Raw genomic sequence first — 21,409 nt, forward strand, 5'->3', positions numbered from 1 at the left:
GAATAATATTCCGTTTTGGAACAAAATGACTATTGAACCTGGCTAAAACAACATCAAAATGTTCAGCTTGGGCTGTAGTGAGGTTGAACGAAGCTAAAAGTCTTTCACTTTCACTACCCATTGTGTAAATGAGGGAGCTAACTTGAACAGCTTGATCTTCTTTATCAAGTTTTGATGCCTGGCAAAATCTAAGAAAGGGCTGTTTCCATTCAGGCCACATCTAAGGGCGTGAAAAATCGAAACTATCTGGTGCCTTGAATGGGGCCATTCTTTGTTGTGTTAGCCTCTTGAATTACAAGTGAAATCTTGAATGGAAATTATTATAAAGATACAAGAAACGATCATACCAGAGTTCACTGTTGATCTGTTGCTTGTTCTTCAGTATTCCACCACTGCCACCATGTAAAGATCACTCAATCGGTGTCGCCAACACAAGAGCCTGAGCCGTGGAGACAGGCAACATTTATTTTACCCCCGCAAGTCCGTTAGTGCAAGACATGCTGGGAAGGGCAATAACCCCTGTGCGCAAGTTCAAGGTTAACCGGATGTAATACTATAGTATCTCCACATATGCTAAAGCCCACTCATTTATACCAGTGATTTTGTTGTTGCAGGCTACAAACACAAAAAAAGAAGTTTCTAAAAGAAAATTTGAATTGTTTTATCAGTTCTTGACCTGTAAAGTATGCATGCACTTATGTCAGGTGTCATTGTACAAAATGTTGTGAGCTGTCTATGTTGTGCAGGCCTTCATCATCGCCCTGACCTCAGACTTCATCCCCCGCTTGGTCTTTGAGATGAACTACAGTGAAAATGGAACTCTGAATGGTTACGTGGATTTTGCTCTCGCCAAATTCAATACCTCAGATTTTGAAAAGGATCATCAGCCTGCACTGCCTCTCAGAGGCAACATCCAGGAATGCAGGTCAGAGTGCTGTAGGTTTGTCACAATGGAAATGTGTAGCACAATGCCATAATTCATAGCCATATTTTTTTTTAAACCTCCCTGATAATTCATTCTCTCTCTCTCTCTCTCTCTCTCTCTCTCTCTCTCTCTCTCTCTCTCTCTTGCCCACTCTCTCTTGGCCACTCTCTCTCTCTCTCTCTCTCTCTCTTGCCCACATGGATTTAAACAAAGCTGTTTGTGTCAAGTCCCCATCTATTTATATTTTCCATCAATGAACTTGCTATAAAGGTGACTAAAAAGGGAAGACATGGCATACAGTTAATTCCAGGTGCTGTAGAAGTATTTTCATTATCATTTGATGATGATGTTATTCTTCTATCAGACACTGCTGTAGGGCTACAAAATCAACTGAAAGCACTAACGTTTGAGGCTGATAGATTAGATCTGACTGTAAATTTGGAAAAAAGCAAATGTATTAGCTTTTCAAAAGGGTTGACATCTTTCAGTCCACTTATAATGGTTTTATGGAGACTGACATTAAAGCAGCAAATTCATGCATTTGGTTCTTCTTTTTACAACTAAGTTCAGTTGGAAAGTTGTAGAAAAGGAAAGAAGGTGGTAATGGAAATTTTGAAATCCAATAACTTTTTTTTTTTAAGAACTATATTGATTTTTCTATATTCTGGAAACTATTTTACTCACAAATTGAACCAATTCTAACATATGGACCAGAAGTCTGGGGATTTTATGCTAATCAAGCAATGGAAAAAGTTTGTACATATGCAGTTAAACACTTCTTTTCAGTGCCATTGCATTCATCCAATAGAATGTCATTTGGCGAAAATGGTCAGTACCCATTATATATAAAAACAAAGATCAAATGTATTGGATTCTGGCTTACATTAACAGAGCTCTCACAAGAATATGCAGACAAGCTTGTGAAACGATGCCCAATCAGTTGGATTCTGGGAAAGAAATTTGGACTTTTTTGTAAAGAATATTTTAACCACACATGGTTTGTGGATTGTCTGGGTGTGTCAGGGTGTTAGCAGTAAACAAATATTTCTTGCAGAATTTAAGGACAGGTTAATTAATTCATACAAACAAGATTGGTATGTCCATACTGAAGAGTCAGAAAAATACAATTTGTTCCTCTCTTGTAAGCTTTTCACTTCCGACCGCGGATATATCTATGAATGCAGTGTTAACTGCATTTTGATCAGTCCAGCCGGTCAGCTGAATACACTTACTTCTTTGCAGATGCCTTGTCGTGTGTTCAAAGCAATATCTCAGCAAGTTTGGGCTTGATTTTGATGCTTTTTTTTTTTTGCTTTTTTTTTTCGATTTGTAAAGCAAAAAGCTGTTGAGCTTGTCAACATGGCTGCCAGGATGTACAGTACAGAAGAGGTGACTAGAATTTTGTTTGATTTTCCGCACAATGTCAAATAATAGCAGCTACAAAAACAAGATAGAAAACAAAAGTAATGTTGTTGTTGATCAATGGAAGTGATTCTGGTTATCCTTGTGATGATTACATGCTTCAAGGTACATCAGCAGGAATGGGGCGGGGTCATGTTAGAAGTGGGTCTAAAAAAACCCACAATTTAATCTTCAAACCTCAATTTTTGGGTTTTCATTTACTATAAAACCCTCCAGATGAAAGCTTCAAGTGAAAATATTGATTACAGTGAGCTTTTGTGTTGTAATATTGTGTGATATTTTTTGTGGGTGGAAGGGTGTGTGTTGTGGGTGTGTATGAGTATTTCATTTGTAAGTGTTTATGTTTAAAACAACATGATAGCGGAGGAAAACTACATAGTTGGTCTTAGTTGTTTTGTCTGATACATTTGCTAATATTTTAGCACCATTTCCACCAATAGAATAAATAAACTAGAATTTTCTTCTTGTCTTAGAATATATTTTGTGTGTATTTTTCTAACGATCTTTGTTATATTTCCCTGATTGGTGTTATTTCACTCTGTCAACATTGAACTTATGATAATTATATTCTCCATTCATTTTCCTTTAAGAAAACATATACTTTAACATATTTTTTTAGATGTTTATTTTATTGTTCTTTTGGGGGGGGGTTTATTTGTTTTTTTGTTTTTTTTATAGAGGTTTGTGATTAAATAATTTTGCAAAAATCATAGTTACTGAAGTCAAAGGGTTAAGAACATTTTTCAACCAGAAAAATATGTTAAAGTGCACTAAACCAGCCTGGCTCAGTTCAAATTAAGAACTTTAGGCCTAATTGCAAACAAAAAATAGTTCTCCACCAACACATCTGCACAGTCCCCATGTCCTGTGTGTGTGGTGCATTAGTTGAAGATGGAATCTGTTTTCTTTTTGTGTAACAAGTAAGTCTTACAAGATGTTAAAAAATGTAATTTAAAAAAAAAAGAAATTTAAGAGAAAGTGGACCTTGTCAGTATGCTTCTGATAGATGACGAAATGAGAATAAGATCACCAGCAGTATTTATCCCCCTTGCTTGGGATTATTGGTAAAAGTAATTAACTTTGGAAGCCTTATAACTTATTATTGTTATGTATGATAACTGCTACCCTGGTGTCTGTTTCATTACCTATATGAATCATATGTTTCTCTTTGGTTTTTTTCTGAGAAAGTTGGATGGTTGAGTTGTGTTATATGATTTTAGTTTGCCTTGTATAAGGCATTGATAAGCACTAAATGATCAATACAAGTGTGTGTTTGCACATGTGAATGTGAACTGAGTGTATTTTGAGATATATGTGGTGTGCCTATTTAATTTGATGTAAAGTTACAGTTGCTTCGTCCACAATCAAGCTACCCTTTAACTCTTTTCTATACTAAGCTACGCTATAGTGTACCTCATGCACGCAATGCTTCGTTATTGTGGTGCGCTATAGCGTATCTCCAGTTTAAATTTCTAGTTCATAGATTAAGGTCTTATGTGAAACTAAGTGGCACAGCTCTGTTATACAGTCATCCAAAAGTGCTCCTGTACTTTTAGCATGTCTTAGGATGCCATTGTAATTTGTATGAGTACAATACATGCAAGCGTACAGTCACCCAGCACTACCTTCTCGCTCGCTTGACAAGATGTCATCTCCCTCAACTTCAGCAGGTACTAAGGCGCAAAATCAATTGCAAACTCGGCGTGTTTTCCATCAGGAAGTGATAGAAGCTTTCATGAGTGCTGGCTTTGGTTTTGATGAAAATGATGATAAATCTTTAGATACTGATGAGTGGTCCCATGACAGAATTAGTGAGGATGAAAGTGGTGAAAGTGTTGGTAGTGAGACACACGGTTTCAGAGACAGTCACTCAGCAGCAGACAAACCTGTCTGTTGGTGATGTTGCTGAAGACCAAGACTTGAATGAGGAACAGTTTCTGGAGTTATTCATGCAAGACTGGCACCAAGACTTCTCGTTTTTCCAATATTATTAGTACTGTATGCTAATAGCCGGTACAGCATGTGTGTGTCTGTGTGTGTAAGTGTGTGTGTGTGTGTATCAGTTATATATGCATCCAGGCGACATTAACACTATGCATATCCACTGTGCATGCACATTTACCCATTCCGTCGCTACAATTAGGTAGTGTCTATGGTAATAAAAGACCACATATGTGAAATTTCTGTTATATAAGAAAAATTGCCCTTCCCCTTTATGTCAGTTGTGAAAAAAATGGATTTTTTTTTCAAAATATAAAAAATCAGTCAATATTAAAGTGAGTGCTTTGAAACATTACCTTGTGATAGTCCATTTTCTTCTTTATATTACCACACAATTTCACAGCTGTATGTGCATGTTTTTATTTTTAGACTTTTTCTTGTAACCTTTGTAAAAAGGGGGGTTCAATTTGAGAGGGGGGGGGGGAACAGAGAGATGGATAATGGATTGATTGATGTTGTACGTATTTGCATTCACTCACTCTCTCTCCTCATACTAGTAGCAGGGCCACATGGAGTGCTTTACATATTTACTTTACAATAAACATCGGTAATCAGCACACACACTAAGCGGTTTACCCTTCTTAGCAAAAGCAACACTGTCTCAAACAGATCTGAGCCTAAGCATAAGCAACACACAATTACCTGAACAGTGCCTACTAGCAGCTTTAAGCAACACACAGTAAGCAGTTCACCCTGCATTTAAAGCACCACCTTCTAAAGCGGCACAGCCCTTCAAGGATTTCCCTGCACCTCACATCAGACAGTCAGCCTGTGTCAGTTTTCATTTCTTCTGGGAGACAGCTGAGAATTTGGTGTGCTGACTGATTTTATTCTTTCCCACAACATTCTGTGCATACTGATTGTCAGCTACAACACTCACTCCCCAATTGGTTGAACTGAACCAGTCTTGGCTTGTTTTAGTGATGCTAAGTGAACGACTGACAGATTCACTGATTCATCCTGATTCATCCAGTTCTGCAGTTATATCTGATTTACTCATTTGAAAACCTGCTTTCTGTGACAAGAAGTTAAATATACTGTATCACAAGGAGATAAGAGAGACAGGGTGATACAACTTGGGGCACGTAAGCAGGCTCAGTCTAACATCACCTTAACATAACTTTTCCAAAATACTGACATCTACATCAAACGATAACAAAGTGAGAATCCTCAGGAAGGAAAGACGGGGAAGGGGAAGGCTTCATGGGAAATGTTCCAACCAGTCTGCATTAGCACAATTATGAGCACACTGTGTGTGATGCTTATTGCACTTGCCAAGCCACACCGGCAAAGTGGTTATGCCATCACTACAGCAAGACATCACAGAGCAAATAACCACTTCAGAAGAGTGGAGGGGGTGGGGGGGGGGGGAGCAGGGAGGAGAGCAGGGGTTTGGGACAGAGTCGGTGCGACCTCAAAGGCTGGATTTTGGACAAAGTTGGAGAGATGAAGGGAGGGAAGGGGGACAGGGTGTGGGTGGTGTAGGTGACACTGCCGGCACACTATAACACCTACATACACATAAATAAATAGCCAGTACAGAGAGTATGATAAAGAAAGTCACTGGGCAGTGTAGAATAAGTTAAGAATGTATGAATGTTATTGTCGGTGTTAATATTCATAGATTTGGTTTATGTTTTCTTACTTTTCCTCCTAGCATTTTATTCATTTCTCTGTATATATTTCTTTGTTCTTATATTGTCCCCCTTGCCTAAAAGATTGTATTGTCAATGACAATAAAACAATGTGTCTGAGTCTCTCTCTCTCTCTCTCTCTCTCTCTCTCTGTAAAAAAAGATGTATTTGGTTTAGATAAGGATGTTGTTTTAGTTGCTTGCTATGTCGCTCCAGAAGGAAGTCCTGTATATAATGATAAAACAATCAAAGACGGTGTCTTGATATTAGAAGAAACGTTACTGCAACATTTTGAAAAAGATGAAGTACATTTAATGATCATTGGAGATTTGAATGCCAGAACTGGTAACAAACAACCTGAACTTGAAATTATGACAAATTATATGGATGACTTGGATGACAGTGTGGATGAAGAAAGTGGTGGACGATATTCTAAAGATGAAACTATAAATAATTTTGGTAAAACATTGTTAGACCTGTGTTTCCTGTTTGATATGATTGTCTTGAATGGTTTTTGTGAGAGTGATAAAAAGGGAGAATATACTTTTGTATCTCCTAATGGATGTAGTGTAATAGACTATTTTCTGGTTTCTGTTGATTTGTTATTGAATTTTGATGTGTATATTGGTGACTGCGTGGATTCATGGCATTTGCCAGTTGAGGCAACTTGGAAAAATATTCCTCATAATTACAGTACGAATATGATTCATCAGGGTGAAGAAAAAATTGTATGGTCTGATGAGAATGTTGATGTTATAAAAACAAGCTTGACAGTGATGAATTCTATAATAGTATTCAGAAAGCATTTCAGTTATTAGACACTAACTTGAATGATAGCCTAAACCAGTTTGTTACTGCCTTGTATGGAGCCGCTGCATGCATGGTTCGAACAGTAGGAAAAGGAAGCAAGATATGTAATGATTGGTTTGATAATGAATGCAAGTGTAAGAAACAAGAAGTTAAAAGGTTACTAAAAAGATTTCAGAGGTGTAAAACACAAATGGACAAGATAGAAAAAAGACAAGCATATGTTACAGCCCGAAAGGAGTATATGAAATTAAGAAAGTCAAAAGAGGAAGAGTTTGAAAAGAATAGACTAAAAATATTAAGAGATTCAATTAGTGACTCTAAGACATTCTGGTCAGTGATAAGATCTGTGAACAGAAAAACGTTCGTGTATAATGAGATTTCTATGCAACAGTGGCATGATCATTTCTTTAGAATTTTTAACGACTTTGAAAATGAGTCAGCACAAGAAGAAGACAATTTAGTGGAGACAGAGGACGAGTATGAGCTATTGTTTAGCGACCCCATAACTAAAGAAGAGATCATTTCTAGTATCAGACACTTAAAGTCAGGAAAAAGTGCAGGTCCAGACAAAATCATTGGGGAAATGCTGAAGCATGCAAATTCCCTTATAATTGATTTCTTTGTAGAATTATTTAATCAGATGTTTGAAAATGGTACATTTCCACTAGATGGGCAAAATCAATAATTATTCCTATACATAAAAAAGGAGATGTTAACAACCCTGATAACTATCATGGAGTATCACTCACAAGCGTTCTAAGTAAAGTTTACACTCACATCTTAAATATGAGACTAACTAATTGGGCTGAGAGGGAGGATAAAATAATTGAAGAACAGGCAGGTTTTAGAGCAACTTATAGCACTGTAGATCATATATTTACATTGTATTCAATGGTGCAAAAATATCTGCTTTGTAACACAAAACTCTATGTTGCTTTTGTTGATTTCAGGAAGGCTTTCGATTCTATGAATCGTAATGCCCTATGGAATGTTCTGCGTAAAAGTGGTGTGAATGGAAAATTATATATGGCGCTTAGAGGTGTTTACAACTCAGTGCTCGCATGTGTGCGTGTAAAAGGTGTATACTCAAATTATTTCAAATGTTCCACTGGTGTTAAACAAGGATGTCTTTTAAGCCCGCAAATGTTTTCCTTTTTCATAAATGAATTAGCTGTGGAACTTTCCAAAAGAGGTCGGCACGGTATTCAGTTAATACCAGGAGCTATTGAATTATTTCTGTTACTTTTTGCTGACGATGTCATTCTTTTGTCAGGGACGGTAAAAGGTTTACAAAATCAGCTAAATGTATTAAAAGAAGAAGCAGATCGGTTATGTTTGACTGTTAATCTAGATAAAACAAATATTATGGTTTTTAGAATGGGTGGACATTTGTCAATGCATGAAAAATGGTTATACGGAAATACTGAAGTTAGAGTTGTTAATTCATATAAGTATTTGGGAATGATTTTTACAACAAAATTAAGTCTGAATAATGCATGGGAAGAATTTTGCAGAAAAGGTAAAAAAGGCGTCATCGAAATTTTGAAAACACTTAGAAAACTGAACTCTATTGATTCCTGTCTATTTTGGAAAATGTTTGATGTACAAATAGAACCTTTGCTGACATATGCAGCTGAAATCTGGGGACTAACGGTTAACTCACACATTGAGAGAATACATACTTATGCAATTAAACGTTTTCTGTATGTTCCAATCCATTCATCCAATACGGTTTTATATGGGGAAACTGGAAGATATCCTTTGTATATAAGAACTTTTGTCAAATGTATTAAGTATTGGTTAAAATTGTTAAAGCTTCCACAAACACGTCTGAGCAAACAGGCCTATGACATGATGCTTTAGCAGATGGCGTTAGGTAAAGAAAACTGGTGTTATAGAATGAATAAGGTTTTGACTGAACATGGTTTTGGAATTGTGTGGTTGTCCCAGGGTGTAGGAAACGAACAGCAGTTTATTGCAGAATTCAGAGACAGACTCATTTGTTCCTTCAAACAAAACTGGCATTCTGACATGGAAAGTAAAGAAAAATATAGTTGGTTCTTTTCTTTTAAAAGTATATTTCAACCAGAAACATATCTCAGAATCATTACAGACAAATGGCACAGAATAAATTATGCGAGATTTAGGTTAAGAACTCTGGGGTTTAATGCAAACAGAAGATGGTTTGAACCTGGGACTTCTATACAGTCACCATGTCCTCTCTGTGGATACCAAGTGGATGATGAAAAACATTTTCTTTTTCAGTGTGCAATGTATAATACTGTGCGAGAAAAATGTATATTCTTTAAAACAGAGATGGCTAAAAGCCATGATGTTGTTACTGTCTTGTCATGTGATAATGAAATCATAATTAGATCGGTTGCTAAATTCATTGCAGAAGCTCAAACAATGAGACAAAGGTACATAACTCAGAATAGTATCAACAGCATAGAAGACACTTAATTATAGTTAGTACAGAAGTTGCTATTTTATTTGGACAAAACAGAAAACATAACATTGCATACTTAAGTGTATTGTTGAGGCAGTATGTATTGGTTTGATGTATTTTTGAATGGATGGTCGAGTCGGTCCCCATTCATTTTGGTATTTTATTATCATTACATTGTTGTTTTTCTTTAGTTCCGTTTCGTTGAGTTTTTGTCAGGATGTGACTTAAGTGTTTCCAAGTATTGCATATTTCCTTGGTTTAAACTGACTGAAGGATTCAGAGAAAAATATAGTTTTTTGTTGTTGTTGTTTTGAAGCTAAAATATATGCATTTATGTTGTTGCCCCCTTGTCAAAAGACCTTTCTTGGCAATGACAATAAATAATTCCAGTGTCCAGTGTCTCTCTCTCTCTCTCTCTCTCTCTCTCTCTCTCTCTTGTTTCTCACACATTTTTCTGGTCTTGTTTTCTTCATACTTATTACTCATACATGCAAGCATGCACACACATATACACATATGACACAAAGGCACACACTCACATACACACACACACACTCCCATGTAAAACACACACACACTCCCATGTATACACACACACACACACACACACACACACACACACACACACACACACACATGTTAATGACTATCACAGACACACTCATGCACCACACACACATGCTTCTTCTCATGTTTGCAAACACACACACATGACGAATATAATTGATTATCACTTTTCCACACATAATCTGCATCATCAGTTAACAACATTGATTTATTTTTGACTCACTTATGTAAACAAAGTGAGTCTATGTTTTAATCCGGTGTTCGGTTGTCTGTGTGTCTGTATGTCCGTGGTAAACTTTAACATTGCCATTTTCTCTGCAAATACTTTGTCAGTTGACACCAAATTTGGCATAAAAATTGGAACAAGAGAGGCAAGGCCTTCAAGACTCACTTGTGATACACTTTAAAAAAAAAAAATCTAATCATTAAAATGTGTTCTGTATTTGTTATTATTAAGCTTCGGGTTAAAAGAAAAAGAAAAAAGAGAAAAAAAGTCCTAATGGCAGATTTGAACCCCGCATGTTTGGGTGAGAAGAAGCTTTCTTACCCATCACACTATCATGGCTCCTTAACTGACGTTCAAAAATATAACATTTAAACATGCTTTTTTAAAGGGCGATAAATTGATTGCAGTATTCGCAGTGAGAACACTGTTTAAATCATCTTATTCTGGTGTGTCTTGGGCATTCAAAAAATCTTTAAGGGCAATTAAAAATTCTTTTTAAGTCTGCGGTAAGGGAAACGTGGCTATTGCCGCAATCACACTGCAACATTTAGCCGTTTTCTCTGAATCTTGATAAATGTACAAGTTTAGTTACACCTGGTTGACACGGTTGATTCAATTTCTCTTTTATGTTCATTCTAGTTTTATAGTTTTAAAGTTGATATGAAAATTGAGTATTTTGTTAAACTAATAACATGTAGAGCCAAGTACAAGTACTTCTAAACATCGTATGAAGTGAAAAGGACTTCATTTTGAGAAAAGTCAAGACCGGAAATTTTTACTTTTCATCAATTCAAGGGTATTAACTCTCATGGTTTATTGTTTTTAACTGTGAATTCCGACTGATTCTGTGGATATTTTTATGGCAGTTTGGGGCATAATCCAGTAAGTGATGATGCATTCACAAATCTTTCTCAGAATAAATATTTAACGGTCTCCTTCTCCAACTTTCCATCACATGTTATCGTGTATTGTCGATTGAATACAGGATTGAACGAGCAGGTCCACAACTTGAAACAAAATGGCGTCATTCGCGTTCGTGAAGAATATGAGCACACGCTTTGAATGTGTATAAATATGTGTACGCAGTTGATTTTTGCCTATGACCTTCAGGGCTCAGCCAGTAGATCTATAAAGTCCACTCGTTGTATTGATTTTTGTATTTTCCGAAAAAGACCACTTGGGCAAATGAACATAGTGAAAGCCCTGTACTCTGAGAGTAAAACACACAAGCTTTTTATGTATTGAGTATCATTTCAAAATGTAATGTTTAAGATGAGAAAGATCAGTTTAAAACAAATTAAGCCCCCTAGCATTAATTACAGATTAATTTCCCTTTTTTTTACTGTCTGCACCAAAGACATGCAAAATAAATATAACTTCCATGCTTAGCAAAAGAAGTTCCTGTTTGAACAAAAAATAATAAAAATGACTGCTCTTGTTGTGTCAGAATATCAGATCAAAGTGCCAAGTTTAGAGAATAAAAAAAAATATAAATATAACAGTAAATTCAGTTTGCCTATAATTTGGCTTCTTTTAAAAAATTTTTGTGCCCATCCCAGAGATGCAATATTGTTTTAAACAAGATGACTGGAAAGAACTGAATTTTTCCTATTTTTATGCCAAATTTGGTGTCAACTGACAAAGTATTTGCAGAGAAAATGGCAATGTTAAAGTTTACCACAGACACACACACACACACACACACACACAGACAACCGAACACCGGATTAAAACATAGACTCACTTTGTTTACACAAGTGAGTAAAAAAATTCAGTTCTTTCCAGTCATCTTGTGAACACCTCATCACTTATTCTGGGTAAGACAGTTTCTTCTCACCCAAACACGTGGGGTTTGAATCTGCCATTAGGACTTTTTTTCTTTTTTCTTTTTCTTTTAACCCGAAGCTTTATAATAACAAATACAGAACACATTTTAACGATTAGATTTTTTTTTTTTTTAAGTGTATCACAAGTGAGTCTTGAAGGCTTTGCCTCTCTTGTTTATTTATTTTTCTTCTTTTAAAAAAAGCAACATGAATGATTACATTTTTGCCTTTGTTTTTCAAATTGCTTTTCAGAGTGTGATTAGTAATAGAATTATTATGACAGGTTTTCTTATCCATGAGTGCGTATGAAAGAGCTATTTTAGTTTATTTAGAGCCAGGGGTCCAGAGATGTCAGGTTATGCATAAAAAATGAATTATTGGTGCTGTCTGTACAACAAAATACCCAGTATTTGAAATCCCTTTGAATTATGAAGGTGCCTGTCATCTTTCCTGTTGAACTGCATTGGTGTTGCAGATACCGAGACTTCCGCAATCCACCTGATCATGAGAACAAGTATGAATACTCTGATGTCTACTGGCATGTCTTGACAGCTCGTCTGGCGTTTGTTGTGGTGTTTGAGGTCAGTATGATGCTGGAAAATGTCATTGGTTTCAGAGGTTTATTTCATGCTATTGATAATTCTACAGGCCTGTGTCTTCACAGTGGTAGGAGGATCCTGCAGACTGTGACATTGAAAACTCCTGTCTGATTATATATACTTTATCCTGTCTTATTAGAGTATAGTTATATCCAGCCAAATTTTTTTTTATTTATCTTCTTAAATGACAGACCCGTGATTGGTGAGAACAGGGTCACAGACTGCATGTGCTCATATTTTGTTTTTCTTTGTCATGCAGTTAGCAACAAAAAGAGAGGCATAACTTAAGCAACCTTAGTGTTATCAAGCCAAGACAAGACATGTTTATTTCAGAATGTGAGGTGGGGGCACATGAAAATGTTAAATATTTCATGCAATTGATACAGATATGAATAGCATTGGTATTGTACTCAAAATATATGTACAGTGCTGATACCAACTGTTTGATTCAGACATACATTTGGAGGACAAAAAGAAGGAAAAAATACAACAACAAACAAACAACAACAACAAAAAAACAAGAGCTACGTGCTTTGTACAATGTCAGCATGTCAAGTGAATGGGCTTTTATTTCCATAGGTCAAATTTACTGTAGTTAATAAAATATTAACAAGTTGACTCACCTTGAGATTCACCTTGTTTGTCAAGTTAAATCAGAAAGCATTCATTATTGTTTTCAGGAGTATGATTAGATGGGTCAACAGTTATTTGTTTGTACTCTGAATAATGAACAAAATTTCAAAACATTAGGTTTTTTCCTGTAAAATTTTGGTAAATATCTTTTTCTTGCCTCTTTAAATTGGACAGTTAAAAAGGTAATGAAACTAATCCCCAAGGTCCCAGCATTCACACTATACAAATTCAGTCTTCATTGGGGTGTTTGATTTCCTCTCCTTTTGAATCGCTTTTTGAGCATGAAGTCTTTGATTTAACATTCTGAATTTCGCAAATGTACAAGTATGCATTTTTTGCAGATCTCAAAAATAATTTTCAAAAGCAAAACTATTCTCATACAGTTTGTGATTACTATATCTGTGACAATATGACAATTATGATAATAGTATTTATATAGCGCTGAATCTTGTGTCAAGACAAATCAAAAAACGCTTTCACACCAGTCATTCACACACATGCATAACTCTAAAACTGGAGAAACTGAAGACAAGGAGGAAGCAGGGGAGGGAGGCTATTTTGGGAAGAGGTGGGTTTTAAGGCCAGACCTGAAAGAGCTGAGTGTGGAGACCTGACGAAGCGAAAGAGGAAGTTCATTCCAAATGCAAGGTCCAGAGACAGAGAAAGAACAGTGGCCAACAGTGGAGTGTGTAAATGCATAAAGAGTCGAGCCAATATGACCTTAGTGGAATGCCACAGCAGCTGATCATTTATGAAAAGGGACTTGAATGTGATTTTCTGGACATGCATGCAGAGACTGAAATGAGAGACTTCCTACCAACAGTAAACAACCTTCGGTTCATCTTCTTTTTAAATTTGTTAATCTAGCTTTCAGTGTGACTTTGTCTAACATTCAAGTTACGACACAAGGTGGAAGCGTGTGGCTACGCCTATAGAAATGACAAAAATGGCGTTTAAACCTCCAGAAGAGTTTGACTTTACAATAAACCTCCAGAAGAGTTTGACTTTACAAAACCTAGTGGTTGGCCTACTTGGAAGCAACGGTTTTGTAGGTTCAAAGATGCATCCAGACTGTATAAGGAAGACAAGAAAGTTCAGGTGAGTAGTCTGATTTATGCCATGGTACCTGGGGCTGAAAAGATTTACTCAGTCTTCACTGATATTGATGGTAGCTCGACACTTTAGCTCATCATACAATGTCTTGATTAATACTTTGTTCCAAGAATCAACATCATGCATGAGAGAGCTTTGTTCTATTCACGAAATCAGCTTGCTGATGAAATCATTGAGTCTTTATGAACTTTCAGAAAATGCTAATTTTCCAAACAAGGAAGAAAGCATCATTGACAAACTAGTTCTTGGTATACATGATACAGAACTGTCAGAAAAGCTACAGTTGCAAGCTGACCTAATGTTGAAGGGTGCCATACAGCAAGCTCGTCAGTCCGAGATGGTACTACTACAGCTCAGTGAACAAAGACATTCTACTGTTGATGCAGTCTCTCATGACTGTGTAGGACCTGTTCAGTGGAGAGGGGGCTACAGACAAGGAGGAAAGTCAAGAAATAGACCTCCCAGTAGATACCAACCACCCAAAGCTTGTCCCAATTGAAGGGAATAAATATAAAAGGGAAACAGTGTCAAGGATGTGGGAAATATAATCATTTTCAGAAAGTCTACCATTCATCTAGAGTTAGTCAAGTTTGTGAAATCAGTGAGAGATCTCCCAAGAGCCATCCAGCATTTTCCACACATTTTCTTGGAAGCATTGAACAGCAAAGTGAAGAACTGCCATGGTGCACAAACTTGATGATTAATGGAAGTTCCATTAATTTCAAAATTGATACTGGTGCTGATGTTTCTGTCATATCAAAGGAAATGTACAACAGCCTACATCCCAAGCCAAAACTGCGAAAATCAAATGCAGTTCTACAGAGCCCTGGCGGTGATCTTTCACACTGAGGAACATTCATAGCTCAAGTGAACAAGAATGATAACAGACTGTCGCCTTTTGAGTCACTGTACTTGACAACAACTGTGACAGTCTCCTCAGCAGAGATACAGCCTTACAATTAGGTTTTGTCAAAAGGCTTGACGATTTGAGTGACCTGGCATTTGGGGAAATTGGAGATCCAGTACAGGAAGACAATATCCCCTACAACCTGACCACAGCAAGACAAATACCACTCCCCTTGATGTCAAAAGTTGAAGAAGAATGTAAGCAAATGGAGAAGAATGGAGTGATTTAACACAATACAGAGCCGACCGACTGGTGCTCACCTATGGTGCCAGTCCTGAAGAAAGGAGGCAGAGTGCATATATGTGTTGACCTGAAGAAACTGAACAGAGTAGTAAAGTGAGAACATTATGCTGACTCTAGAAGACATTACTCACAAACTGAAAGGATCAATGGTGTTCATGAAACTGGATGCAACATCAGGCTTCTAGTAACTTCCACTTGATCTTGAAACAACAAAACTGATGACATTTATCACACTGTTTGGCAGGTACTTCTTCCAGCATCTTCCATTTGGAATCTCCACGGCTCCTGAAGTGTTCCAGCGAAACCATCCTGAGTGACATTGAAGGAGTTGAATGTTACATGGATGACATCCTCATTCTTATGGAGAACATGGAAGAACATGATAAGAATCTCAGCATGGTACTTCAACGCTTATGAGATGTCGGCCTGAAGTTGAACAAAGAAAAATGTGAATTTCCCAGGCCACATTTTAAAAAAATGGCATTAAGCCAGATCCATCAAAACTGGTGGCTATTTTGCAATTTGAAAGATCCAGCAGACTTTTCAGAATTGAAAAGATGGCTTGGAATGGTCAGCTACCTTGGCAGGTTCCTTCCTGATCTGTCAACAATCCTGCAACCACTAGATGGTCTCCTCCACAAGGACTCACCGTGGATATGGGACAGACCACGAACAGACGCAGTATCAGTATCAGTTTCAGTAGCTCAAGGAGGCGTCACTGTGTTCGGTCAAATCCATATACGCTACGCCACATCTGCCAAGCAGATGCCCGACCAGCAGCGTAACCCAACGCACTTAGTCAGGCCTTGAGAGAGAAAAATACAAAAAAAGAAAACAAAAAACAGACGCAGTGAAGAAAGTAAAGAAAGAAGCTACTTTCAGAAGCACCAACCCTGGCATTCTATGATGTCACAAAACCAACAGTAGTCAGCACTGATGCCAGCAGTTATGGATTTGGAGGAGTGCTGCTTCAAAATCACAATGGAGAGTTGAAGCCAGTCACATACTGCTCTCGTACCCTTACTGATGCAGAAAAAGGGTATGCCCGGATTGAAAAGGAATGTCTGGCGATAGTCTGGGCATGTGAAAAATTTTAACGCTACCTAGTAGGCCTGGAAACCTTCACAGCTATCACTGACCACAGACCACTGGTTTCTCTGAACAACAAAGACCTGCAGGAAACAGCCCTCAGATGCCAGAGACTACTTATGAGTCTGATGCAGTACAATGTGAAAGCAGAATACACTCCTGGCAAGAACATGGTATGTCTCGCTTTATCGAGAAACCCTGTGTCAGTGCAGAACAGCCTCGTCTTGCAAGATGATGTCCAAGGCTACATTGATGAAATCGCCTCATACTGGTCTGTGTCTGACACCAAGATCAGTCAAATCCAAGAGTCAGCTTAGCAAGATGCTGGTCTGAGAGCGGCAATGGACTTAACAATGGTTGGCCAAAACACAAGAAAGGCATAGTCCTTGAACCCAGGGAATTCTTCACTATTTGGAAAGAACTCAAGTGTTCATGATGGGCTACTGCTGAGAGGAGATAGGATGGTCATCCCTTTCTCCATGCAACAGGAAATGTTGGACAGAATCCATGACAGACACTTAGGCATTTCTAAGTGTCGAGAATGAGCGAACCAGGCAGTGTGGTGGCCAGGCATGAGTAGGAACATAGAAAAGACGGTTTCAAAATGCTGACATTGTCTTGAAAATGCCCTTCTCAACCTCATGAACCCCTTCTGCCATCAGCTCTTTCAACTCGTCCCTTTGAGCGCATCAGAGTTGATCTCTGTGAATTCAGAGGTGGTCTGCGTAGATTACTACTCCAGGTACATTGACATTGCTCATCTGCCGAACATCACTGCATACTTAGTGATCAACAAGCTGAGGAACACCTTCACAAATCACAGAATTTCTGAAGTTGTCATTTCTGACAATGGAAGACAGTTTTCTTCAGTTCCAGAATTTCGCAGCTGAGTGAAACTTTTCCCATTTAACAAACAGCCCACCTCACCCACAAGCTAATGGAGCTGCAGAACATGTTTTGAAGACAGTAAAAAGAAATCCTTCAACAAAGAGAAGTGTTCCTGGCCTTGCTGACCTACCACTCCACACCTATCCCAGAGCTAGGAGCAAGCACAGCAGAACTTGCTTTCCAATGGTGCCTGAGGACGACACTTTCATCCATGCCGCAAACTCTGTTTCCAAGAAAAGTCAACCATGACTGAGTGAGGAAACAAGATGTGGCAATGAAACAAAAACTGAAAAGAAACTATGATCGTCATCATGGAGTTTGTCCTTTGCCTGAGCTTCATCCTGGAGATCCTGTGCTCATCAAAACAGATGGAGAGAAAGGATGGAAACAACTTGGTGTTGTGAAGAAGAAATGCACCCAAGATCCTACCTCATAGAATCCGCTAGTGGTGTTCTGAGGCCTAACCGGAAGCACCTATGTATCCAGACAGCTGCTTCAACACCATCAACTCCAAAACCTGGTACTGCTGATCCTAAGGTGTGGCAACCACCTGCAGTCACTTGTGAGTCAACATCAACCTATCCAGGCCAGCCAACACCTGCTGATGATACTGTGTCTACACCTGCTGCTGAAGGCAAGCCTGTATCTGCTTCTCCAGTACACAAGACACCTAATGCTGCACCACTTAACAATGATGTAGATAAAACTTATTTCACCCACAATGGCAGACGTGTGAGAAAGCCAGTCTGGTTCCGCCAAGACTAGGAAAACATTGTGTACAACCCAGTTGTTGAACTTATTCTGTTAACTCACCCCGGACGAATAGTTCTCTCCCTTGCTTTTCCCAACAGATGACCCATTTGTTAGGGTTAGGAAAAAATCACAAAAAATACAAAACATAAAGTAACTGAATGAAACTTACTGTACTTGACCCACTGACCCCTCTCCTCACATTGTTTGAACTCCCATCCCCCTCCCTCTTCACAGCCCTCAGAAGCTGAGTCACTGTCAGTACCTTCTTGCTGGTAGGTTTCTTCACTGCAGATACTTTATTCAACATCTTCATCATACTCGTTGATGTCAGAACCTTCAGTTTGAAGCACTTCAATCACTTCAGCAGCAGTAAAAGCGGCTGTTGTGATCTAGTTTGCTAAAAAAAAATTTCCACTTGTATCACCTGCGATGCCATTTTCAATACGTATGCAGATCAGCTTGTTGTGTGGGGTCCTGAACTCGTTTGCTCGCTGTGGAGTGTGTTGTTACGAAATCTCATGAAGAAACTTTCCATTCGACCCTTGACACAATCTTTTTCTTGCCTCTTCAAAGGTTGGACAGTCAAAGAGGTAATGAAACTAATCCCCAAGGTCCCAGCATTCACACTTTATACAAATTCAGTCTTCATTGGGGTGTTTGATTTCCTCCCCTTTTGAATCGCTTTTTGAACATGAAGTTTTTTATTTAACATCCTGAGCTTCGCAAATATATAAATATGTATTTCTGGCAGAACTAAAAAATCATTTTCAACAGCAAAACTATCCATATACAGTTTGTGATTTCCTCTATATCTTTTTCCCATCTGAATCAGAGAACCAGTTTTACATATATTGATCTTTTAAACACTGGTGTACCTTATACTTGAACCAAGTATATGAAATGATGGGATGAGGTTACTGAATCAACAAACCATTCAAACCAATATTATTCAGAGTAGTGTTTACAAAGCATAGCAGCGGTGGTTTATACTTATTTTCTTCATACAACTGTATAAAAAACAGTATATTTTGCAAGACAGTTTGTTGTGAATTGTATCATTAACAAGTTTAAACCAAAAACTTAACATTCTGCTTATATTTCCAAAGGATATTGACCCACTTCTCTATATGCCATACAAATTTTTATAAAATGCAGTTGTAACTTTGATGTCAGATTAGACATAATTAATAGGACACTATACTTCACACCCGTAGTAATTTTGATGTAATCATTTTATCAAACAGTTCTATTTTGATGTCTTATGGTAAAATTTTATTTTGATGTCTAATGGTAACACAATTTTCTTCCAAAATCTTAAAAAGAGAAATATTGCTCTTGATGCATTGTTGTAAAGATGTTTCTGTGTTCCTGTAAATATATTATTGTAATTTAAATAACACCCAAATACTGAAAACCAAATGTTCCTTCCATTGGTTAATTTTTATATCACAGTTTTCTCAATAAACAAGCATCACATTCAATGCATTTTGTAGTTGCTCTGGTGTTTCTGCACACTCTGTAGTATCATCTGCATACACAAAGTCCTCTCTCAGTTCCACTTTTACTCCCTTACCCAACATGTCTGAAACCATAGCCAATTATTAACAATATGTAAACTACAACTTTCCATGAACTCCAGTTTTCAGTGTTGCACACAATTTGAGACTGAGACAACAAACAAGAGCAATTTCAAACACAAACAACAGCAATCACTTAGTGGACATATCATTAATGGATGTTTATCAATGGGTAACTATCAATTGACATGCTGTCATCAGATGTCAGCTCATTCATGATAACATAAGCCAAGCAGAGCAAAGTCAAACATCAAACGTGTGCAACCCACGACAGTATAAACACGATCAACACAGCAGTTCTGAGCAGTTCTGATCAATTCCAAAAGAGATAGGTATGTAGTTAATGTCATTGGTCACTGGTCATGGGTCATTGTTTGAAGGTCAAATTTCTGAATCACAGATCAGAGACTAGAGAGTCATATTTTACAGTTCACAAGGTTCATATGTCAAAGCTTACATGTCAAGGAAAACACATTCTTCTAAGACAAGCACAGTGCAGGCAACACACGACGAACACACAACTTGCACGTGGAGTAATACCCTGGTGAAAATGTCCACAGTTGGGCTGTTTACCTCACAGCTTTGTCAAGTTAAAGATACAAAGGTAAATAAATAAATAAATATCCAATTAACCATATAACAGATTCATCTGAAAGTCACAGATCACAAAAACCGTACCCTCACACAACTTCTAGCAAACTATAGAAGCAAAAGACTAAATGCAACAGTGTGAAAACACCATCAGTGTTTGAGGCCATTCACACACAACTTCGCTCACTTTTTCACCTCTCGACAATCAAAACTACCAAAGAATTATTTTCAGTATATATAATGCTTCTGTTTGTGTTTGTATGGATGTATGTCATGGTTTGTGTGTGTATCTTGTTTTAGTATGGTTGCTTGATTGTATGCCTGTATGTGTGTTAAACCCAGTTGTGAAATTGCCTGGTTCATTAAATAGGCAACATACTTGTTCAGTTCAAGAAGTAGGCAAAATTTCTGCACCTGCTCATCAAAGAGATGTTCATGACTGAAAAATGTACCTTTGCGTGTCATTTCCCATACATCAGGTGACAGTGTCGATAAATAACTTTAGAGGCATTTACTTAAGATTGATTCTGTGTGACTAACTGTTAATTATACCCATGAATGATATAGACAAAGCACATTTTTATCATTCTCTATTAACAAAATTGTATTTCTGTGTTTTTGTTTAAAAGCTTACTTGTCCAGTTCATGATCTGGGCAATATTACAAATGGAGTATAACATGTGCATGCATCCCTTCGTTTGTGTTTATCTGTATGTGTTTATACACACACACACACACACACACACACACACACATATATATATATATATATATATATGTATGTAACCAAGCGCTATGCTTGCTCCAATATTTGCCACACGCACAAGCTGTATTAGCTTGCCTCACGCCTCATGCACAAGCTGTATTAGCTTGCCTCACACACAAGCTGTATTAGCAGACGACGTTTTTCCCTCCTAACCCGCGCACAGAATGTGTGACGTCACTCTGCTTACATCATTTTGTCCTCGCCAGACACCTGCTCACAGCTCGCCCAATGTCGCATCGCGGTACGTCATTGGCTGAGAGCAAACTTGTGTTTCTGTTACACCGTAATTAATTAATACCTCTTTTGTCAGATCAGTAAACTACAAGTATTATATACTGGCAGAATCGTCGTAATTCCATCTTTAAATCTATTCCATTTATGTTCGCCTAC

At 37.6% G+C, this 21,409-nt stretch overlaps 1 protein-coding gene across 5 annotated transcripts in view; it reads left to right on the forward strand.

Moving 5' to 3' along the window:
- LOC143283114 (anoctamin-1-like) overlaps positions 1-21,409 on the forward strand; it is a 358,246-nt gene that overhangs the window by 321,501 nt on the left and 15,336 nt on the right. For all 5 annotated transcript variants that reach the window (XM_076589234.1, XM_076589235.1, XM_076589232.1 and 2 more), the window contains 2 exons: positions 747-925; positions 12,336-12,441. In XM_076589234.1, the coding sequence (XP_076445349.1) occupies positions 747-925; positions 12,336-12,441 (285 nt within the window). The remainder of the gene's footprint in view (positions 1-746; positions 926-12,335; positions 12,442-21,409) is intronic.

Source organism: Babylonia areolata, chromosome 6, assembly GCF_041734735.1.
Source record: "Babylonia areolata isolate BAREFJ2019XMU chromosome 6, ASM4173473v1, whole genome shotgun sequence".
NCBI classification, from domain to species: Eukaryota; Metazoa; Mollusca; class Gastropoda; order Neogastropoda; family Buccinidae; genus Babylonia; species Babylonia areolata.